The sequence below is a fragment of the Parasteatoda tepidariorum genome, chromosome 12, assembly GCF_982258835.1.
Source record: "Parasteatoda tepidariorum strain Cologne lab strain chromosome 12, Ptep-v5.0, whole genome shotgun sequence".
Classification (NCBI taxonomy): Eukaryota; Metazoa; Arthropoda; class Arachnida; order Araneae; family Theridiidae; genus Parasteatoda; species Parasteatoda tepidariorum.
Genome location: NC_141766.1, coordinates 3,171,280 through 3,191,343, shown reverse-complemented (window position 1 = coordinate 3,191,343; position 20,064 = coordinate 3,171,280). Strand labels below are relative to the sequence as shown.

Genomic DNA, 20,064 nt, shown 5'->3' with positions numbered 1-20,064 from the left:
TGCTTCCTCAAAAGAGAGGGCACTTTGAGTTTTGAAATGGTCTTTGAGTCTTGAATTTACAACTATTAAAATTTAACAAAATATGTAATATTATATAATAACTGAATTTGATCCCCAATTTTTAAATTACTATTTTACATGTATATTTCACAAAGTAATTCTCACTCATTGGAAAAATTCGAAGCTTTCGAAAAATAATTTTAAAGGAAAGCTCTCTGTGTATACATACAAAGACAATCTCTGTGTATACATTTTTTCAAAAAAGAAGTAAATTTTAAAAAAAAAGTGGATTAATTAATGAACTATTTTAAAGCTTTTTTTAACCTGAAAATTATGGGAAAGTAAACATTATTAAAGGTATTTTAAAAAAATTATGGTAAAGTTTGATATCACTAAACAATTCATTAAAAAGCCACCTACCCCCAAATAAGAGATGTGAATATCTCTGGGGACAAATATCGTGCTAATTTTAGCTGTATAACTAGACAACACAAGATAAATTTTACTAAAATGAAGGAATGAAATTAAAATAAAATAATTGTTAGTAACTTCATAAATCAGAAGTTGACTTTTCCTTAAAACTGGTGGTTAAGAAAAAACCTTTTCATAAAAAAAGACTTTTTAAGGGATGGCGGCCTATTTTTACAAAAAAGATAAGAAGAGCGCATTTATGGGGATCATTATTATATATATATATATATATATATATTTTTTACTTTTCATTTTTCATTTAAATTTCCTTGTGACCAAACTTTTAAGAATTTGCATGGTCTTTACATGCCTAAAGGAAGCACTTATTTCTATTTTTTAAAAGTCATGTCTGGATTTTGAAACTTGATTAGGTAGATTATAATAAATATGTATTTTTAATGTTTAAAATTATTTATTGTTTTAAAATATGTTTGTTTATCATTAATAAGTGTTTTTTTATTGTATTCTTCCTTTTAGGTGAAACTATTTATTGGTTTAGCCCCTGTCACTACAGTTGGTTACATAACTACTGCCATTCGATATATTGCACCTCTTACAAAAGAATTAGATGTAAGCGATTTTAAAATAAATAATTATTTGTTTTTATTAAAATCACTTGCATTTTTGATTTTGATTTATCATATTTTTAGATTCTTTTTGAACTTGTTGGCTGGGACGAATTCTTACCAAATGATATATTCATGAAATGGCTAAGCCAGCTTGTGTGTGATACAAAGCTCAAATTCGTTTGTGAAGATGTTATTTTTCTTGTTTGTGGAACTGATTATTCTCAACTGAATAAGGTTTGTGTAAAAATTCTAATTCCTTTTAATAAAATCAGTATTCCATTTAGTATAACTATTATATTGAACTCTAGTTTTTTATTTAGACTAGGCTTGGTGTTTATGTTCATCACACCCCTGCTGGATCTTCAACGAGAAGCGTAGTTCACTATGGTCAGGTAGTTTAAATTCAGATTGTGTTACAATTTTTATGCTGAACCAGAATTGGATTTCTTCTGGAATTCTTTCCATGAAGAACTTAAATTATAAGGCACTAAGTGCTATTTAAAATGTTTATTTTTTTGTCAATATAAATTGCAAAGAATTAAGAATAAAAACTATATATTTTTCTTCACCAAATACAGCCTTCTATATCCTGGTCGTATACGTTTTATTCTAGTATTCTTGTAAAGTGACACTTTAGGACTTAAGCTTCAAAATGCAAGAAATGTAAATAGTTTTACCTCAGTTCTATTTATCATTCTACTTTCATTCTTGAACTGATCGTAAAAACACAGTTCCTAGTAGAACCCTAAAGTCAAGCATCACTGGCTATGGTCAGTAAGCAAGTGGGTGACCACTTTGATCAGCCTGGGACAAGGGTGCACGGTATCGGTCCTCGTTAAACTATTTTACCGTAAAGTGCTCAACTTCAAGCACAGGTTGTCGGGCTACCAAAGCAGAGGAGTCGCCCCCTCTGCAGAGGATCAAAATTGTCTTCGGGTCATCCTCAGGGATGTTTCTCAGGCCAATAGCCCAATGTGCAGCTCTAGTGCGATGTAAATAAAATACCTACCTACCTTTATTTAGTCTTCATTCTCTTTTTTCACTATAAACTATGTTTTTAAATATTTCTTTTAAGCTATGATACTACAGTGAAACCTATCAAGTTGACCTCTATTATCAAGAACCAAATTTATCCTATGTTATAATAGGGAACAAAGCCTTTGTAACCTGAATGCCTATCTTGTGTTTGAATTTCTGAAATAGTATTAAAATTCAACTTAAAACTCCTTAGTGAGTAGACCATATAAGAATTGTAAAAAACTTTAACATGAAATGCATCAAATAGAAAATAAAAAACATTTTGAAGTGTTGGAATGTTAAGTTTTCTAATCATATATTTTTTTATGCTCCAATGTTTTATGAAATTATTTATAATAACTGTATGCATCAGTAACAAACTATGCATGTTATATTTGCTTGTTTTTTTTTAACTAATCTCTTTCATATTAAATTGTTATTAACCTCATTTCTTTAGATATAATGGTTTTTTTCTAATTAAAATTTTTAAATCACGTTAAAAAATTTAATTTTATGTATGTGTTGATGGAAAATATGTAAAAAAAGAATACATGACGTGAGAAATGATAGAAAAACAATATTTTGTTTCCTTCTATATGTTGACCATCCACATTGGTCTACTAAAGTAACACACCACACGTGGTCAGCTGACTCAGGTTTCACTGTACTGAAATTTGAGTTACACTTTTATGAACTAATTAATAATTTCTGTAATTTAATGGACTAAAGATTTATAAATTTTTATTTAGAATTGACATTCTATACTGATTTAAAACTTAGCATCACAATATTTTTCTATTTAAATGTATTCTTATTTATATTAAATTTCATGATTTATTTCATTAAAAAATTTTAGCTGCAACACGATTTTGATTCCATTTTAAGAAATGTAAATAATATGGTTCATGCAGTAGGACCCATTTCTAGCAATCTCGTATTTTATAGATTCTGTATTTGACTAGGTATTTGAAGTTTTTGCTACAATGTTATAAATGCATTTAGTGTACTTTTTTAATTACTCTAATGCTCTGATTTAAATTGTGGTGAGAACTACTCCTATTTTTATTTTATTTCAACGTGTTTTATGTTTTGATTCTAAAACTTTTAAAACATGTAATGAAGATATTCATACTCGATTTCAGATGGTTAATTCTAAAAAGTTTCTTAAGTATGACTATGGAAAGAAAAAAAACTTATTGCACTATAATCAGGTAAGTTCAATAATTGTATTGTTTTCCTTTCTTGACAAAGCTCATGTGTATTTAAGAAAAAGTGTTCACAAATTTTAAATTGTTACTTTTTTTTAAAAAAACAAGTAAACTTACCTTTGTGTTGGAAGTAATATGCAAAAATAAACAAATTTATGAAGCAATACTGTACAGAAATACCTTTGTTGGTGCTAAGTCATTAACACTGTTAAGGGTATAATACCAAAGAGTCTGTCTGTTTTACAAAATAATTCATTTTTTCTTGTTTTTCTTCTTTTTTTTTGGTATCTTTTGCTATGAAAAATTTCTAAAGTATTTACATTTTTTGGAATAATAGTTACTTTAAGAACATATTATTGGAATGCTTTATTTTTATTTATTCTATAATGTCTTTTAGTTTTCAAAATAGCTCTGCTTAATTGTTTTTTACATTTTAGCATATTTTTTCCCAAATATATTTCCAGTTATGGCACCCCATTCATGTGATATTTGTCTGTAGTATAATATTGATATAATTCTTGATATTTATATGCTTCATATGTGTACGACTAAGAAACAGAAACTATGGATGTAACTGGTGAGGTTATGAATATCTTAATATTATGTCAGAAATAAATACAGGCTGGAACTTTATTTTTAATTAATAAAAAGAAATAATACATTATATTAAAAGCTTAAATAATAGGAAGAAAAATTACTATCTACATTCAAAAGTGGATGTGGAAGGAATATAATTTATTGTGATGAATCAGCATGTTGCTCATAACATAACTTTTTGAGTGAGGGAATAAAGCTTTTTATAAATACTCTTTAATCTTTTTCCATATTTATGGGGTGATAGCTGCTTTTATATCAGCAATTACTGAAAGCTCTGCTTTTCTCACATGAAGAGTAGCAATTTGAATGAAATTTGATGCAAACCCTCACTGTAGATGGACAAGATACTCTTGGTATCAAAAACTCTTTCAACTCTATCTTAAAACATTTTTAATAGCAACAAATTATTAATAATTTTAAATTAGACTTGAAAGTCAAGGGCACCTTGTGGCATCCCTGTTCTCACAACGCAGTTCCTACAACAATTTGCGATTCTTAGCCATTACAAACAATTTGCGATTCTCTGAAGATCTTTTTTAGACTAAATTACTTTAAACTTTATATATATGTTTTTCATTATAATTTATGTATTCTCTATAATTTCTTACTACTTCTCTATTCTTTATAATTTTCTCTACTTTACTTTATTTTTTGTTATTTATTACTTTCAAACCTTTAAGAAAACTCCAAGTTTGGCTTTTCTATTGTTCCCTTAAAAGTATGCTAAACTTTAATTTTAAAAAATATGCTATAATTATGATTATTAATAGAAAAAGGACAGACTAAGTGGCCAACCATCCAACTAAATGACCTGATTAATGTAAGTGTACTATAAATACTGATTAATGTAAGTGTTCTATAAATAACCCAAAATTCAAATTAAGGTTGAAATAGTTTTTACAAATTTAAAAATAATTTGCATTATTTAAAGGTTGTATAGTTGGATTCTCTTAAACGTGTCTCTTAGGCTCCATCCTACGGAAAGCATTATTTATGTATGAAACATTACATTTTGAGTAATAAATTCATACCTGCCGACTTTTGCAGTTTTTCCACACTGTATATGGTTTTTTTACTCAATAATATGGTCAAGTGTTAAAATCATACGGTTCTTTGTTTATTCACAATTCTTGCATTTTTTTTAAGAGGAAAAAAATAAAATTAACAACATGCTTATTTAAATCAGAAATTCAAAGATTTACAAAATTATAAATACCAATTATGATACTCATAACTACAAACATGAGTGCCAGACAAGTAAGTATTGAATACCAATCATGTGAGGATGAGCAAACAATCTGTAATCAATGAGGGAAGATATACACCTTGGCGAGATCAGTAGAACCTCTGATGTGTGTGATCATATGACCAGCAATATTGATCTATAAACTATGCTAACTTTACCCCAAGGTCACAGAGTTTCTAGATTAAGAGCACTGTTTGGCAACTGTAATGTTATTTGTGTTTATGATTTGGTGCATATTGATTGCTGTGTGATTTTGTTAACAATGCCTCCCAAAATTTACAATCAGATATTTTTAAAATCTTATTTTAAAAGCTTTCCTTGCATAACAAAGTTCAACAAATTGCAGCACTATGTGTTCTGTAATATTTGTGGACTACATTTTAAAATAGCATATGACAGTAAAAACAATATAAATGATCATATACGCACAAAGAGATATAAAGATTTAGCAGAATGCGTAATAGCATTAACATTAGCAAGTAATAAATACACAAGTGGGCAACCTTTGTGCTAAAATACAAACTAAGGCAAACAATGTTAAAGAGCACAAAAATATTTATAAAATACAGACAGCTGTTTCGGATGCTCAAAGGGCAACCTTCATCAGTGCAACAGAAAGAAATGAGAGAAAACAGGGTAAATATAGAAAAAGGTGGCGTCACAAAAGAGTTTAGAGCAACGGCCAATAGGAGGGAAGGGTGAATGGATGACGAATAGGAAGCAAGGAACAAAAAGGTGGTTAGTTAGTTTTACGGAGAGAGCAACCTCGCAAAGTTGAAGGAAAGCCCTCCCTCATTAGACATGGGTATCAACCAATTAGACATGGATGCCACGCGCCATTGACCACAGCCGGCCAGGGGGTCTACCTTTCTGCATGTAAAATGGCTTGTGCCTACGTGTGCCTCGACAGACTCCTCGGGCGGGGTCATTTAAATCTATCACTCCTTATCTCCCCATCTGCTGACCAGACGAGTGCTCCTCTCGCCGTTCAAACCCCCTTCCTCTAGCGTCCACCATGTAAAAGGGGGCGACCGCAAACGATTTGTAGCTTACAAATTATCAATTTGTAATTGTGGGATATCTATTTCACTGAGGAAAGCAAAAGAAGCCTGCCCTCAGCCTTAATCATAGATTTCCAAACAGGAGAAAGAGAAGGAATGCTGGATAGGTCATTGACCAACAGTTTCGAATTTTTGAAAATATGATAAGACTCGTAAAAATCTGAATCAAAAATTGAAGAACAATTTTGAATGACTTTAGAAGAAGGAAAATTATGATTAGAGTCCCAACAATGCTGGTCAATAGATGAGCTTTTAAATTCTTGTTTTTTGTCATAAGCAGGGTATCCGCGCACCTGGAAAGTCATGAATTTCGGTATTGAACAAAATTTGTCATGTAATGTCATGATTAGGACTGGGCTATAAATCGATGTATCGAGACATATCGATTTAACGCATATATCAGCAAGACGATACAGCGACTTTCATTCAAGGCGATGCATCAGAAATCTGATTTAAGCCGTCGAGTAAACAGGGTTGCCACTCCACAGGGAGAACAGGGAAAACCTGGAAAATACAGGGAATTTAAAAATCACCTAAAATAACAGGGAAAATGCAGGGAATTTTGATTTTTTCTTTACAAACTGGGAAAATACAGGGAATATTGTTTCTTATTTTTGTCTTTTAAAAAATGGTGACCACTTAAAGTGTAATCTATGGGATATTCAACCATGATATTTCAGCTATACTAAACTATTTCATTTACTATAGCATTATTTAAGTATATTCAGCTGTTTTTCTAGCAATTAAAACTAATAAATATAGTTAGCCCAATATAGCTCACACAAGAGCACAGTAATTGTTGTTTCCTTTTAATATATAGTGCATAATATGTACAGGGAAAACACAGGGAATTTTTTTTCCAGATTTGAGTGGCAACCCTGGTAAAGACAACGAGCGCAAAACGATATAGCGATATAAGACACGCAAGGATATAAGAACGCTATAGCGATATAAGACACGCAAGGATATAAGAACGATATAGCGATGTAAGACTCTTCTCTTACGTTCCAATGTCGACTCGCGCTGTGGAAAATGATGTTCGTTTCGTTATGTTGAAATGGCCTTGATTGGTGAGCTGTAGAATCAGAGTTTTGAGTTATATCGTTATATCGCATGTTCCTTTTCGCACTTCTTAGCTTTTTTTTCTTCGTTGTCGCGACTTTACTTGTAGATTATTTTCAGTGGACTAACTTCGTGATCGCCGATATTACCTTGTTCTGAAGGCAATCTATTATTGAAAAGAATATATAAAGAAGAGTTTCTTCATTAATTAGATAAGTTTTTTTTAAAAAAGACTTCTTTTTATTTTTAAATGTGAAAATTATCGGCAATCTAATTTAGGCTCCCTTAAAGAATTGTATTTGTTAGGTTATTTTTTTACTTTCTTTCAATTTATTAAAAACTTTTTGGATGAAACTTCTAATAATTTAATGAGTTTTTATTACTGATTTTAAATTTATAATTCTTGTTGTTTTTATTTTTAGAAATAAAGTTAAAACAAAATTTATTTTTGTCATTTGGATTTAAGTAAATTAACTTTGTTTATACAAAAAAATTTGAAAGGTTTGCGTATTTTATTCATTTTTTTAAATCATTTAGCACTTCGTTTAATTAGAGAGTATAATAATTTTTTTAAAAAAAATATTCTTTTCATATTATTTGTTAATTAGCTAAATATATTATCGAATATCACAATTTTTTTATTTTTAAGAAATTAAATCTTACTTTGTTTTTCGTTCATAATTCGGTCATTATTGAATTTAATTTAATTATTTATCTGAAATGATAAGGTCCCGCATAAGGAACTGATCGTTAAGACACGGTTCCCTGTAGATCACCGAAGTCAAGCGTCACTGGCTGCGGTCAGTGTGCGGGTGAGTGACCACTTGGATCAGTCTGCGTAGGCACTGAGGGTGTGCGGTATTGGTCCTCGTTAAACTGTCCTACCGTAAAGTGCTCGACTTCGCGTGCAGGTCGTCAAGCTACCAAAGCGGGGGTGCCATCCCATCTGCAGAGGATCAAAATTGTGATGGCATGTCTTCGGATCATCCTCAGGGATGTTTCCCACACCGTCGCCAATAGCCCATTGTGCAGCTCTATTGTGATGTAAATGAACTATAATAGAACTATAATAACTGAAATGATAATAATAAAAAATAGTGTTTTAAAAACGTTTTTTATTTTCTAAAATTTATTTAGCACTTTGTTTTAAACATACAAATAATTTTTAACGTTTCATTTAGAAATTGAACATTACGATCGAACTTAATAATTATGTAATTATTTATGCATAATAGTACAAGAAAATATTAATTTGTAAAAAATGCTTTAAAAAAAGTTTTTAACATTTTGTTTTACGCGTATTATGAATTTTTAAACAAACATTTCAATAAATATTTTAAGTAAGATTTGTACATTGTAGTCAATTTATTTAATATCTTTCTTAAGCAAAACATATATATCTTCAAATTTATAAATTGATTTAAATCAATCTGAGTATGAAGTTTTGATAGAAATCTGACTTTCTGTGCCTTACAAGTAAATGAAATTCAAAAATACTATATCGCGATGCAAAACTGACGATGCATCACGATATATAATTTCTAATATCGCCCAGTCCTAGTCATGATTTTTACTATTTTTTTAAAAAAATCATGGAAAGTCATGGATTTAGGTCTCCGAAAAATCTAATTTTTAAAATAGTATCTACCTCCCCCCAATTTCATCCTGTTCCAAATATCTGAATTTCTAACAAAATCACCACTCAGTCATATTTTATTTGAATATAAAATGATTTTATCATGTTCTTTAAAAATTATGGTGTTCTTTCAAAAAATGAAAGAAAAAATATCATTTCTAGAGCGAATTATCCTTTAAACTCTCTTCTGTGATTTAAGAATTTTTATTATTATTTTTTTTTTTAATTTTATCAATTTAAAATTTTAGTTGAAGCAAACCAGTTAGTGGTGAAATTTTTTTATTCCAAAATGAACAGAAAAATCAGGAGTATTGCTTTCCTTTCTGATGAACAAGAAAAGTATCTTAAGAATATAATTCTGCAGAAAAAAAAAAATTTTGCTTTTGTATATTTTTCAGCTATTTTATTGTTTCAACTCTTTGCTTACTCTGTTTTTTAAGTTTAAAATCTATAAATATGAAGATGAAGAGTATAATAGTTTTGGTTATACCTATTTCGAATAATGTTATTATAATGCTTTTTTTTTCGTTAAGTCATGAAAAATATTGGGATTAGTCATGAAAAGTCATGAATTTTGAAAATCTAAAATGTAGCAGATACCCTGCATAAGATTCATGTTCCTTGACACGGCACTTTAAGGCACGCTTAGTTTGGCCAATATATGAAAGGCCAATAAATGAAGGGGTGGCCAGGATAGCCTGATCGGTAGGGCGCTGGGCCCATGTCCAAGAGGTCGTGGGTTCAATCCTCACCGGCCGAAGAGTTTCCGTGTAGTAAAATGGTGACTGATGCACGTTAAATCTGCTGAGTTTCAGAGTCCTCCATGTTCCCATAACAAATCAATACCTCTGGGGGTACTGATCCAGGAGTTTCCTTTCTTCTGGATTGGTTCAAAATTACAAGGCTACGGAGTTAAACATTAGTAGTCGTAAACCCGTGAAATTGGGTCGGCTGTTCAACAATTGTTATAAAATATATGAAAGGCTGCATTGGCAGTGAATTTGGTATATACCCCAGCTATTTTGACTGTTTTATTTTATTAATAGGACTGAAAATAATATTATTAATAAAAATAATATTTATAAAAATAATATTATTAATAAAATATTATTATTAATAATATTACGACTTAATTTAGGAAAATAGGGCAAGATGGCTAAATTGTTAGAAAATTCTTTGGAAGATTTATCGGTAGGCGATTGTTTAGTTAAGTTTTTATAAATATTATCAATAATGTTAGGTAAATAACCTTTGTCATGTACTTAGCCTTATACTTAGTGACATCTATATGCATTATTTTGAAAGTAAACTGTTCAAAATCTTAACTTTCCCCTTTATGAAAGATATGTTGATAACAGTTTTGCTTTGTTAGATGAAAATAATTGTAATTTAGACCAAATTCTTAATGTTATGAACAGCATTGATTCTTGCATTCAGTTCACCTTTGAATTAGAGACTGATCAAAAACTTCCTTTCTTAGATTTTCTTGTAACTCGGAATGATAATTCATTCCATACCACTGTCTTTCGTAAACCTTTCGCTGTTTCTCTTCCCCCTCATTACAAATCCTCCCACCCACCCAACCAAAAACTTGCCTCTTTTCGATCTTTTGTCTACCGTGCTGCTAATATTTTTTCTAACATTGATTTTCTTGATGCAGAATTAAATTACTTCAAGGCCATTGCTCATGACAGAGGTTATTCTCCTAACATTATTGATAATATTTATAAAAACTTAATTAAACAATCGCCTGCCGATACACCTGCCAAAGAATTTTCTAACAATTTAGTCACTTTACCCTATTTTCCTAAAATAAGTCGGCAAGTTGCTAATATCCTAAAGAAGTCTGATTTTAATATTATATTCAGTCCCATTAATAAGATAAAATTTTCTAATCTCAAACAGCCCATTGACAGTCAAAATAGCTGGGGTATATACCAAATTAATTGCCAATGCGGCCTTTCATATATTGGCCAAACTAAGCGTGCCTTAAAGTGCCTTGTCAAGGAACATGAAGCTTAGGTCAAAAAAACAAGAATTTAAACGCTCATCTATTGCCCAACATTGTTGGGACTCTAATCATAATTTTAATTTTCCTTCTTCTAAAGTCATTCAAAATTGTTCCTCAATTTTTGATTTAGATTTTTACGAGTCTTATCATATTTTCAAAAATTTCAAACTGTTGGTCAATGACCCATCCAGCGTTCCTTCTCTTTCTCCTGTTTGGAAATCTATGATTAAACCTAACTAACCACCTTTTTGTTCCTTGCTTCCTATTCGTCGTCATCCATTCACCCTTCCCTCCTATTGGCTGTTGCTCTAAACCCTCTTGTGACGTCACCTTTCTCTATATTTACCCTGTTTTCTCTCATTTCTTTCTGTTGCACTGATGAAGGTTGCCCTTTGAGCATCCGAAACAGCTGTCTGTATTTTATAAATATTTTTGTGCTCCTTAACGTTGTTTGCCTTAGTTTGTATTAGCAAGTAATGACAATGTAGAATGGGCTGAAATGTATTTTACTTCTTTCATTGTGGAGCATAATCTACCTCTTAGTGTCACAGATCATGCCGCCCCATTATTTAGGAAAATGTTCCCTAAAAATAATGTCACAAAAAAATATGGCGCTGCTGGATGAACAAAAACTGTCAAAAATAGCAGATGTTAAAAATGCTTCAGTTGGTAAATCTCTTCAGTAACAAATGTTTGTTGTATCTACTGATGGCAGCAACGGTATAGATATTTGTGTTAAAACAATTATAAAATAAAATAGCTGGTAGAAAATTTCTAAAATGGTTTTTGTTATTGTTTTTAAAATGAATTTTTTTTTTAAAAAATATATACCAAAATGACTAGTGTGTTTTTAAAGGTTTTATGAATATAGTAACAGATAGTTCTTAATTTTGTTTAAAAATGTCCTTTAATAACTCTTACTGTATAACACTTTTGCAAGTAAATCCCTAGCTCAGAATTGTAAGGTCATGCAGATTACAGTGTTGGCAGGTATATAATAAAAATTAATAGCATGAGGCCACTTAAAATGAAGAAAACATTGCTTAACGGTCTTGATATTAAAAATAAATCCTCTAACATAGCTAAAAAAATTTATGTTTAAACTTACTCTTAAATTACTGATAAAACATTACATTAACTGCAACGGATTTATTTCTTGGAAAACAAAACACATAATTATGTAGGAAAACACACTCACCCATACATTCTATCATCATAAAAGGATAATCAATATGGTATATGAGTATTATCTCCATCATTTATTATATTTATATTCATCATACTATTTATCTTATTATCTAGAAATTATGCAATGCCAGTTCTTAGCCATTGAACTCAATTTGACTTTGATCATAACTTCTAATGTAAATCACATACACTGTAATTTTCTTTTAAATTCCGTTTCTCTTATGCAGTGGTCTTGAGCCTTCAAAATATAATGCGTTTATTTCCATTTTGAATGATCTAATATTTATCTCATTTAATGATTTTATTTTAAAATTTATATTTTCCAGACAACTCCTCCTGAGTACTTTACAGAAAATATTACAACTAATGTGGCTCTGTTTTGGTCTGTAAATGATAAACTAGCTGATCCTCAAGATGTTCATTTATTAGAAGGAAGGCTTAAAACTCTTGTATCGAGTATTCGCGTTAACTCAAGTGATTGGAACCATTTGGATTTTGTTTGGGGACTTGATGCTCGTTCTCTTGTTTATGAGGGTGTTTTATCATTGTTACAAAAGTTTATCTACACATAACAGCTGTTGAAGGTTTTGGATAAATGACAAAATAGCTACTTCTGTCTCTTCATCTAGTATTAAATATCTATTTTCACCACCTTTCTACTCGGTGCTAATCTAACTAGTCAACCATTTTAATAATTGTATTAGTTAAGTAAATAATGAGGTATAAATTTAACGTTTTGCTATAAATATTGCTCAACTGTGATATACATTTAGATTTAATATGAATTTTATTTCTTAGTGTCTACATTTCATAATGCTTATGTTTATTGTGATGAAATTCAAATATAATTTCTGTCAAATTTTTAATGTAGTTAAGTTTGGGTATATTTAATTTAAACTCTTAATATTAGTACTAATATTAAGTAATAGTACTTTTTTTTTAATATTTTACAAAATTTTAATCTGTCTTATTATGTATCATTGTTCATCCATTTATGTTTTCTTAGTTGTAATACTTTATATAATCACTGCGTTGTGATTGCTCTTATTATCTTTCTTTAATTATTGTTTTTTTTTTTCCTTTTAATGTGTCTGAGTTATAATATTATGAGATTATGATTCCCTTTTGATTTAAACTACTAAAATTTTTGGTAAGAATCACAATTTTTAATTGTAATGTTATATGGTTTTTAAGGCATATGAAACTATATTTCATTTCTTGTGATTTTAATTATTGTTTTCCATGTGCCAAGTTTTAAATACCTAGTCATATTTTGTAATTGCATCTACACAAATACATTTACTTATTTTTTATAAGAATATATTAAAAGCAATATTATAATAAAAATAATTGTTTTTGTTTCTTTTGTGTTAATGGTCTTTTTATATTAGTCGAAATAAAAGTTTTTAATAAATAGGTAGTGATATGGTGTGCTCACTTAAATGTAATTTCTAAATTTATCTTCTATTAAAAAAGGAAGAAGGACAGCATAATGATCAAACTAATGAACTTCTGAACTAGTGATAAAATTTTTTAGTACGATATTGCTGTTTTCATAGTTTTAAAGAATCTATTAAAATAAAGCAATAGCGAAGTTACTTTTTGTTGGAAAATTACAAAACAAAGTAATATTCAAACTTTTTGCCAAAAAAATAATATTCTTTGAAAACAGTTAATAAAAGCAAAAAATAATATGCATAGACACCACTTTTTGTTGCAAATCCGCAAGATTCCGCTTTCCAGAGATGATTGTGCTCCAGAAAAAATCCGGGTTTTTCCGGAACTGCGATCCGGAAATCCAATGTCCAGAAGTTAAAGGAAATCATTGATCACATTTAAAGAATTGAAATTCTTATTTACTATTTTTAGATCTTATATAATGGAGATTGTTTAAAAAAATTTCATTGATCTCTTCATATAGTTTATTTAAATGGTAAACTGAGATGGCATTTAGAAGTTTAATTGTTTAGTTGTATTCAAAATTAATGAAACTCTTTAATTAAAAATTTTGAGTTTTGATTAAAGTATATCAAACCAAATTACATTTTCAAACAACTTACAAAACGGTCATTTAACTTAAAAAGGAAAATTACGGAATATATACATATAAAGTTTTTTGATTAATATTTTACGAATCAATATTTTTATGTTGTGATCTCTATTAAAGTATAATTTGTAATTAATGTTTAAATTATAATTTTAAAAAATGCGTTCTAAAGTTTTTGTTACTGTGCAATAGTTTTTTTCAACCCTTAAATGCTCATAAACAGCTTATCATAAAGTGCCTATGCTTGATGAAGCACCTGTGTAATTGAAAAGAAACATCACTAAAATACAGGAATTCAAATAATCAACAAGTCTTATATAAAGTCATTTTAGTAATAATTATTGCTATTTATTTTCCCTTAACATCTTCTCAAATACCCAGTGTATGAATTTACTTTTATTCTCAAAGAATGCTTCTTTCATTAGGTCTCATTGTTTACTATCCTGCATCAAATCACACAATGATTAAATATAGAAATTGACTTCAAATTGTTGAAAAAGTTTATTATAAAGTTATTAATAGTTTCTAAAAGTTTTATTTACGTAGAAATAAGCATTGAATAATATCTATATCAAAGAAGACCTTTAAACAAAAAAATCTTGATTAGAGCAAAGGAAAAAGCACGATATTTAAAGAATAAGATTGCAACAAAAATTTAGAGAACTTAATATATTACTTCTGCTATATAATATGGTAAAAGTAATTGAAGAAACTTGACTTGTTTAGTGTGGCCATATATGCAGGTATTTCAATAAAAATTCTTGGCCGGAGGAAAAGAGAAAGCAAGACTTAGTTATGTATGAGGTGACTCGACAATGTGGGAAAGTGGTTAAAGAACTTGTGTGTCAATAGATCAAGAACGGTGATTATTGGCTATAGTGCTTAGAAAGAAGTTGTCGAATATTCCTTTATGTTTGTTTAAAAGAAAAATTTGATTAAGAGAGTAAGAGGCCTGGCAAAGATTTCTAGCCAGATTTTTAATGTTATTTCTGATCAAGATTTTAATTTTTTCTTTAGAGCTGCGTTTTTCTGGTGCAGTAAGCATCAAGTTTTTGAGAAGCATGAAATTAAAATGTGTTGTATAATTCTCTAAATTTCAGTCCCGCAGTGAATTGATTGTAAAGATGCGGTTCCCAGTCTTGACCGAAGTCAAAATGGCTGCTGTCAGTAAGCGAATGGGTGACCACTTAAATCATCCTACGTAGGGAACGAGGGTGCGCGGTATCGGTCCTCGTTAAACTGTTTTACTGTAAAGTGCTCTACTTCGCTCACAGGTCGTTAGGCTACCAAAGCAGGGAAGTCATCCCCTCTGCAGGGGATCGAAATTGCAATGGCATGCTTCTGATCATCCTCAGGGATGTTTCCCGATCGTCGCCAATAGTTGTGTAATGCGAAGTGAATAAAGTACCTACTTGCCTACTCTAACTTTAACTCATTAAAAAATCAAAAAAAATTTCTAATAAATATCTGCTAAAATATCATTTTTTCTAAAAACATTCTTAACTGAAGTTAAAATTCTATTGGTCTGAAAGAGGGAGGGGATCTTTTAAAGATGTAGCCTTATAATTCGGGCTTTTTCATTCCCTCGTATTCTTTTATCCGTATGTAGCTTTACAAATATTCAACTTCATTGACTAATATAAAGTGATTTCTCAGTAAATATGTTTTTCTCCAAGGGAAGGGATCTTAATTCTCGTCACAACAAGTTAGCTTGATCTGAAAGTATTATTATTTAAATAACGGCAGGTGCTGAACTTTCGTTCTTCGTCTTAGAAGATGCCGGAGGTGTTGCTCATTTATCGTTACCCAGTGGGCTGTGAACCAAAGTCGCGGAGGCGAGCAACATTACCCACACCACAAATACTCGTTCATCGGGTGGGCCACATTCACACATCAGAAGATAACACAGAGAGAGAGAAACATCGTTGCCCAGAGCGGGATTCGAACCCGCAGTCGGGCACGCTAACCACTCGGCCGGATCTGAACGTATATATCTGAATACAGTTATTTTTTTATGCCTCAGTATCTGACTTCCACTAAATCACTTTACTTTCATCTGTGTAGATGTCATAAGAATGTCATAAAATAAACCTTGATTCTCACTCGTGTGGCAGCCATCACAAAATTTCAATTTTAATCGTCCAATTATCAACTAATTTCACGTTTTGCTTTCTCATTTGACTTTATTGCTAGCTTGTCTTCAATTAAGTCAATTGGTTTTATTAATTATTTATAATAACTAGTTATAATATTATTATAATTATAAAGTGCACAAAAAATGAACCACTCTGAATAATTTTTGTTCTAATGATCGTATGTATCTTTACTATCTAAAACTCAATCACTTGCAAATAAATTTTATCTTTATTTTTATGAAACTTTTATCAGATACTCTTTGATGTTAATTTTAAGTTCATTTGATTATTCCAATACCTTAATTTCATCGCTAAATTGTTGAACAAATGTAATTCAAATATATTTTTTTAAGAAATAAAAATTTAACTACTATGTGCGTTATTTATTATACAGCTACCAAAACCACTTAAGTCTATTGAAATACTCATAAATATTGTATTCAGATAGAAATAGATAACGAAAAGTTAAAATTCTTACATACGTAACTTTTCAATTATCAACAATTAAAAAGTGGAAAATTAGCTATAAATGTCAAACAGAATATTATTTTTTCTCCACAAAACTTTGCGCTCTAATTTCCATCAATGTCACCGAAATTTCGTTAAAATTTCAAGATGAGGAAATAAAAATTATAGTTTTTGGTTTCTAAGTCCATTGTCCCGCTATAAAACGGGAGAAACTTTTCATCACAGATTCTATTTCACTTCCATAACTAATTTAAAGCATAGAAAAGTGAATTCAGGCAAACCTAGATCAAGCCATGATTGCTGGAAAAAAAATTCTAAATATCAAAATGTTAACAGATTATTAGAAGAGCCATTGCGTAATCCTAAGTTTTCCTCTCATAACTTATTTTTCATTTTAATATTTTGAAAATTTCTTTTCAGTATATGAAACTTCATAACTTATTCAAGATTTGCCTGAACTTACTTTTTCTATACTCAAAATTTTAAATTACTTACTAAGGTGAAAGAGATTTAGCGATTAAAAGTTTCCCCCGTGGTAAACCGTCCTCTTAGTGCAAAGAGAACATTTATACAACTCTGTGGAGTTAAATCAAAACGTATAATACGTTAAAAATTATAAATGCGTATGTTTAACTAAATTTTAAACGTACACTATGTTATTGAAATTAAATACGTGTATATTGATTAAATTTTAGTCGTATACTATGTTGCAGACGTGTTTAAATGTATTTGTCAATAAAGTTCTAAACATTTATGTTAATGAAATCAAAAAGTGTATATTGATTAAAATTTTATTCTGTGTTAAAAAAAAGTTTTAACCTTGTTTAATAAAGTTTTAGACATATGTAACTGAAATTAAAAACGTGTATATTGATTAAAATTTTAGTCGTATACTATGTTAAACATAAGTTTAAAACGTGTTTGTTATTAAAGTTAGGAATGTTAATGAAGTATTACACTTGCTTGTTAATGAAATTCTAAACTTATAATAAAATCAAGTCAGTTATCAGCACGAGCTGAACACTCAAAAATAGTTCACTGTATTTATTTTTAGTATCAGCTGATAACTGATTTCTCATCGAAATTAATCATGCCAGTTCAACGTGTTTTTCATGTAAGGACCATTCAAAGATATCGATATTTGACACGAAATTTTATTTATTTTGAATTATCAGTTATTTCATTTTTACATAAATATGGTGTGATTTTTTGTGGTATCATTTTAAAATACTTAAACAATACTTAGAGGAAATAAGTTTCGTGTCTCGTAGATTTGGATTTATTTCATTCTCAATGGTTGTCGAAAAAGGTTTGGAATTTCTTTACTAAATTTATCAATTTCTTTAATATGCCTTTAATATTTTCGTTAAATTATAACTTAATTAATATTCTAATTTTTATTTAGTTTGTATTGTCTTTCACCTAATTTTTGTATTAATATGGTGAGATATTCGATGGTATAATTTTAAATGGAATACAATACTTAATCCGAAAAAATAAGCAGACTTAGATGAAATGAAAATATTTCTGCGAACTCAAAATCTCAATTAAAGCTTTTTTTGCAAGCAATTTATTGACTCTTGTAACTTATTCGTCGCCACCTAATTTTGAAGAAATTTGTTCGAAAATCACTTTTAAATGCTTTTTAATTAAAAAAAACTATACTGATTATTATACATATCAGCATATGTTTCTTTGAATTTAGCAGTTTTATGAAGATATAAATATAGAACAAGTTGATTTACTTTTTTTTATGCTTGAGTTTCTTTGAATACATTAATGTTCGCTTAGAAATATTTCAATGCAAACATATAATAAGTATTTTTATAAGAATCACTTTTCAAATCCTATACTCTCAAATAATCTTGCTTCGCCGTGCTTTATAATATATAATAGTACAAAAATAAAAGGGTATAAAAACTGAATTTTTTCGACATGTATTATCACTGAAAAATACTATAATTAAAATATATACTTGATCTTACCATTTAAGAAAAAGGGTGATATATTTATGTTTATAAATCATAATATCTTAAGCTTTTTTTTAAATAATGAGTATTATACTAAAACATTTTCCGCTAATTTTCTGCTAATTGCTTTCGCGTGTTCGGGTATATTATGCATTCCTGGAAATAAGTTATCGATAATTATTGAATACCAGACTTTCCTGAAAAGGTCTATCCGTAAAAGATAATCAAAATGGTTGAAGAAAAAAGTTTTGGAACGTAAATTCATCAATTACTCTCGATATCTCGAACTTTTTATAACTCGAAAGCATTGTTATGACAAAAAAATATTTTCCCCCTTGGCATTACATATCCACATAATGTTAATTTGAATTCCTATGTCGAACAGTTTCTTCTCAAAATCTTGTTATGTCGAATATTTTACAAAATAGAAAATGAATTTTTTCAAAAAAATCAGAATGTAAGTTTATTGTGCACCTATTATTTTCTATTTAATTATTTCTGTCTTACTTTTAAAAATAAAATTATCATTACTGTATTTAGACTTGTATCATTACATACATATTTATTAGTAGTTATTTTAATGTTTCATGACTCTATTTTTTAGAGTAGTATCTTAGAATATATTTTTCTATTTTTTAGAACATATTTAGTTTTGTTACCTCGAAAACTGGCTATCTTGAAAATTTTTAGCGTCCCTTCAACTTTGAGATATCGAGAGTTTACTGTATTTTAATGCGCAACAAAATTTTTTATTATAAGTGCAAATTAACAATAGTAATCGTTCAGATAAAATTTCATTCTCGTATTTTAGTTTCAAAACTTCAGGAAACAATTAAAAACAATTTTTTTAGTGTAATATAGACTACCACCATGGCTAACACAATTAACAGCGTACATGTTTGAAATTAGTCCTTTTCGTTAGAAATTTTTACGTCATTTATTGAAAACTTTTACAATGATTTGTCTTAATTCCTGCAGGATTTGTCTTAATTTCTCCAAGACAGAATTATAAATTGACTCTTAAAGTTTTACTGTAAATAAAATATTAACTGAATTGTTGCCAGAGCTCTCACCTTTTGAAAACTACCCACGTTTGTTTGATATTTATTAATCACCTTAAAAAGATTTGCACTACAACGTCGTAAAGTAATCACCGAATAATTTGATCTGTTTCCATAACCCTTTGACGCAGAATTTTTATTAAACATATTTTTCACACTTTTGTCTTTGTTTTGTATTAATTTTGGTCTAAATTAATGAAAAATATTATACTTAGTATTTTGACAATGTATGGTTACGAAATACGGCATGAAACACTGGTGTAGCATGACACACCAAATACAGCTCACTTCCTAACAATAATTTTTCAAAATTGCTG

At 29.2% G+C, this 20,064-nt stretch overlaps 2 protein-coding genes across 5 annotated transcripts in view; both read left to right on the top strand.

Annotated features, from left to right (window-relative positions):
• LOC107449168 (gastric triacylglycerol lipase) overlaps positions 1-13,413 on the top strand; it is a 34,852-nt gene extending 21,439 nt beyond the window's left edge. For both annotated transcript variants that reach the window (XM_016064618.4, XM_087156013.1), the window contains exons 5-9: positions 949-1,041; positions 1,122-1,274; positions 1,361-1,432; positions 3,200-3,268; positions 12,393-13,413. In XM_016064618.4, the coding sequence (XP_015920104.1) occupies positions 949-1,041; positions 1,122-1,274; positions 1,361-1,432; positions 3,200-3,268; positions 12,393-12,638 (633 nt within the window). In that variant the 3' untranslated portion in view covers positions 12,639-13,413. The remainder of the gene's footprint in view (positions 1-948; positions 1,042-1,121; positions 1,275-1,360; positions 1,433-3,199; positions 3,269-12,392) is intronic.
• A 4,377-nt stretch (positions 13,414-17,790) lies between these two features.
• ACC (acetyl-CoA carboxylase) overlaps positions 17,791-20,064 on the top strand; it is a 165,717-nt gene continuing 163,443 nt past the window's right edge. The window contains exon 1 of one of the 3 annotated variants that reach the window (XM_087155609.1): positions 17,791-18,025. In XM_087155609.1, coding sequence (XP_087011735.1) covers positions 18,010-18,025 — 16 coding nt within the window. In that variant the 5' untranslated portion in view covers positions 17,791-18,009. The remainder of the gene's footprint in view (positions 18,026-20,064) is intronic. The other 2 variants (XM_087155613.1, XM_087155610.1) reach the window with 2 other exon arrangements.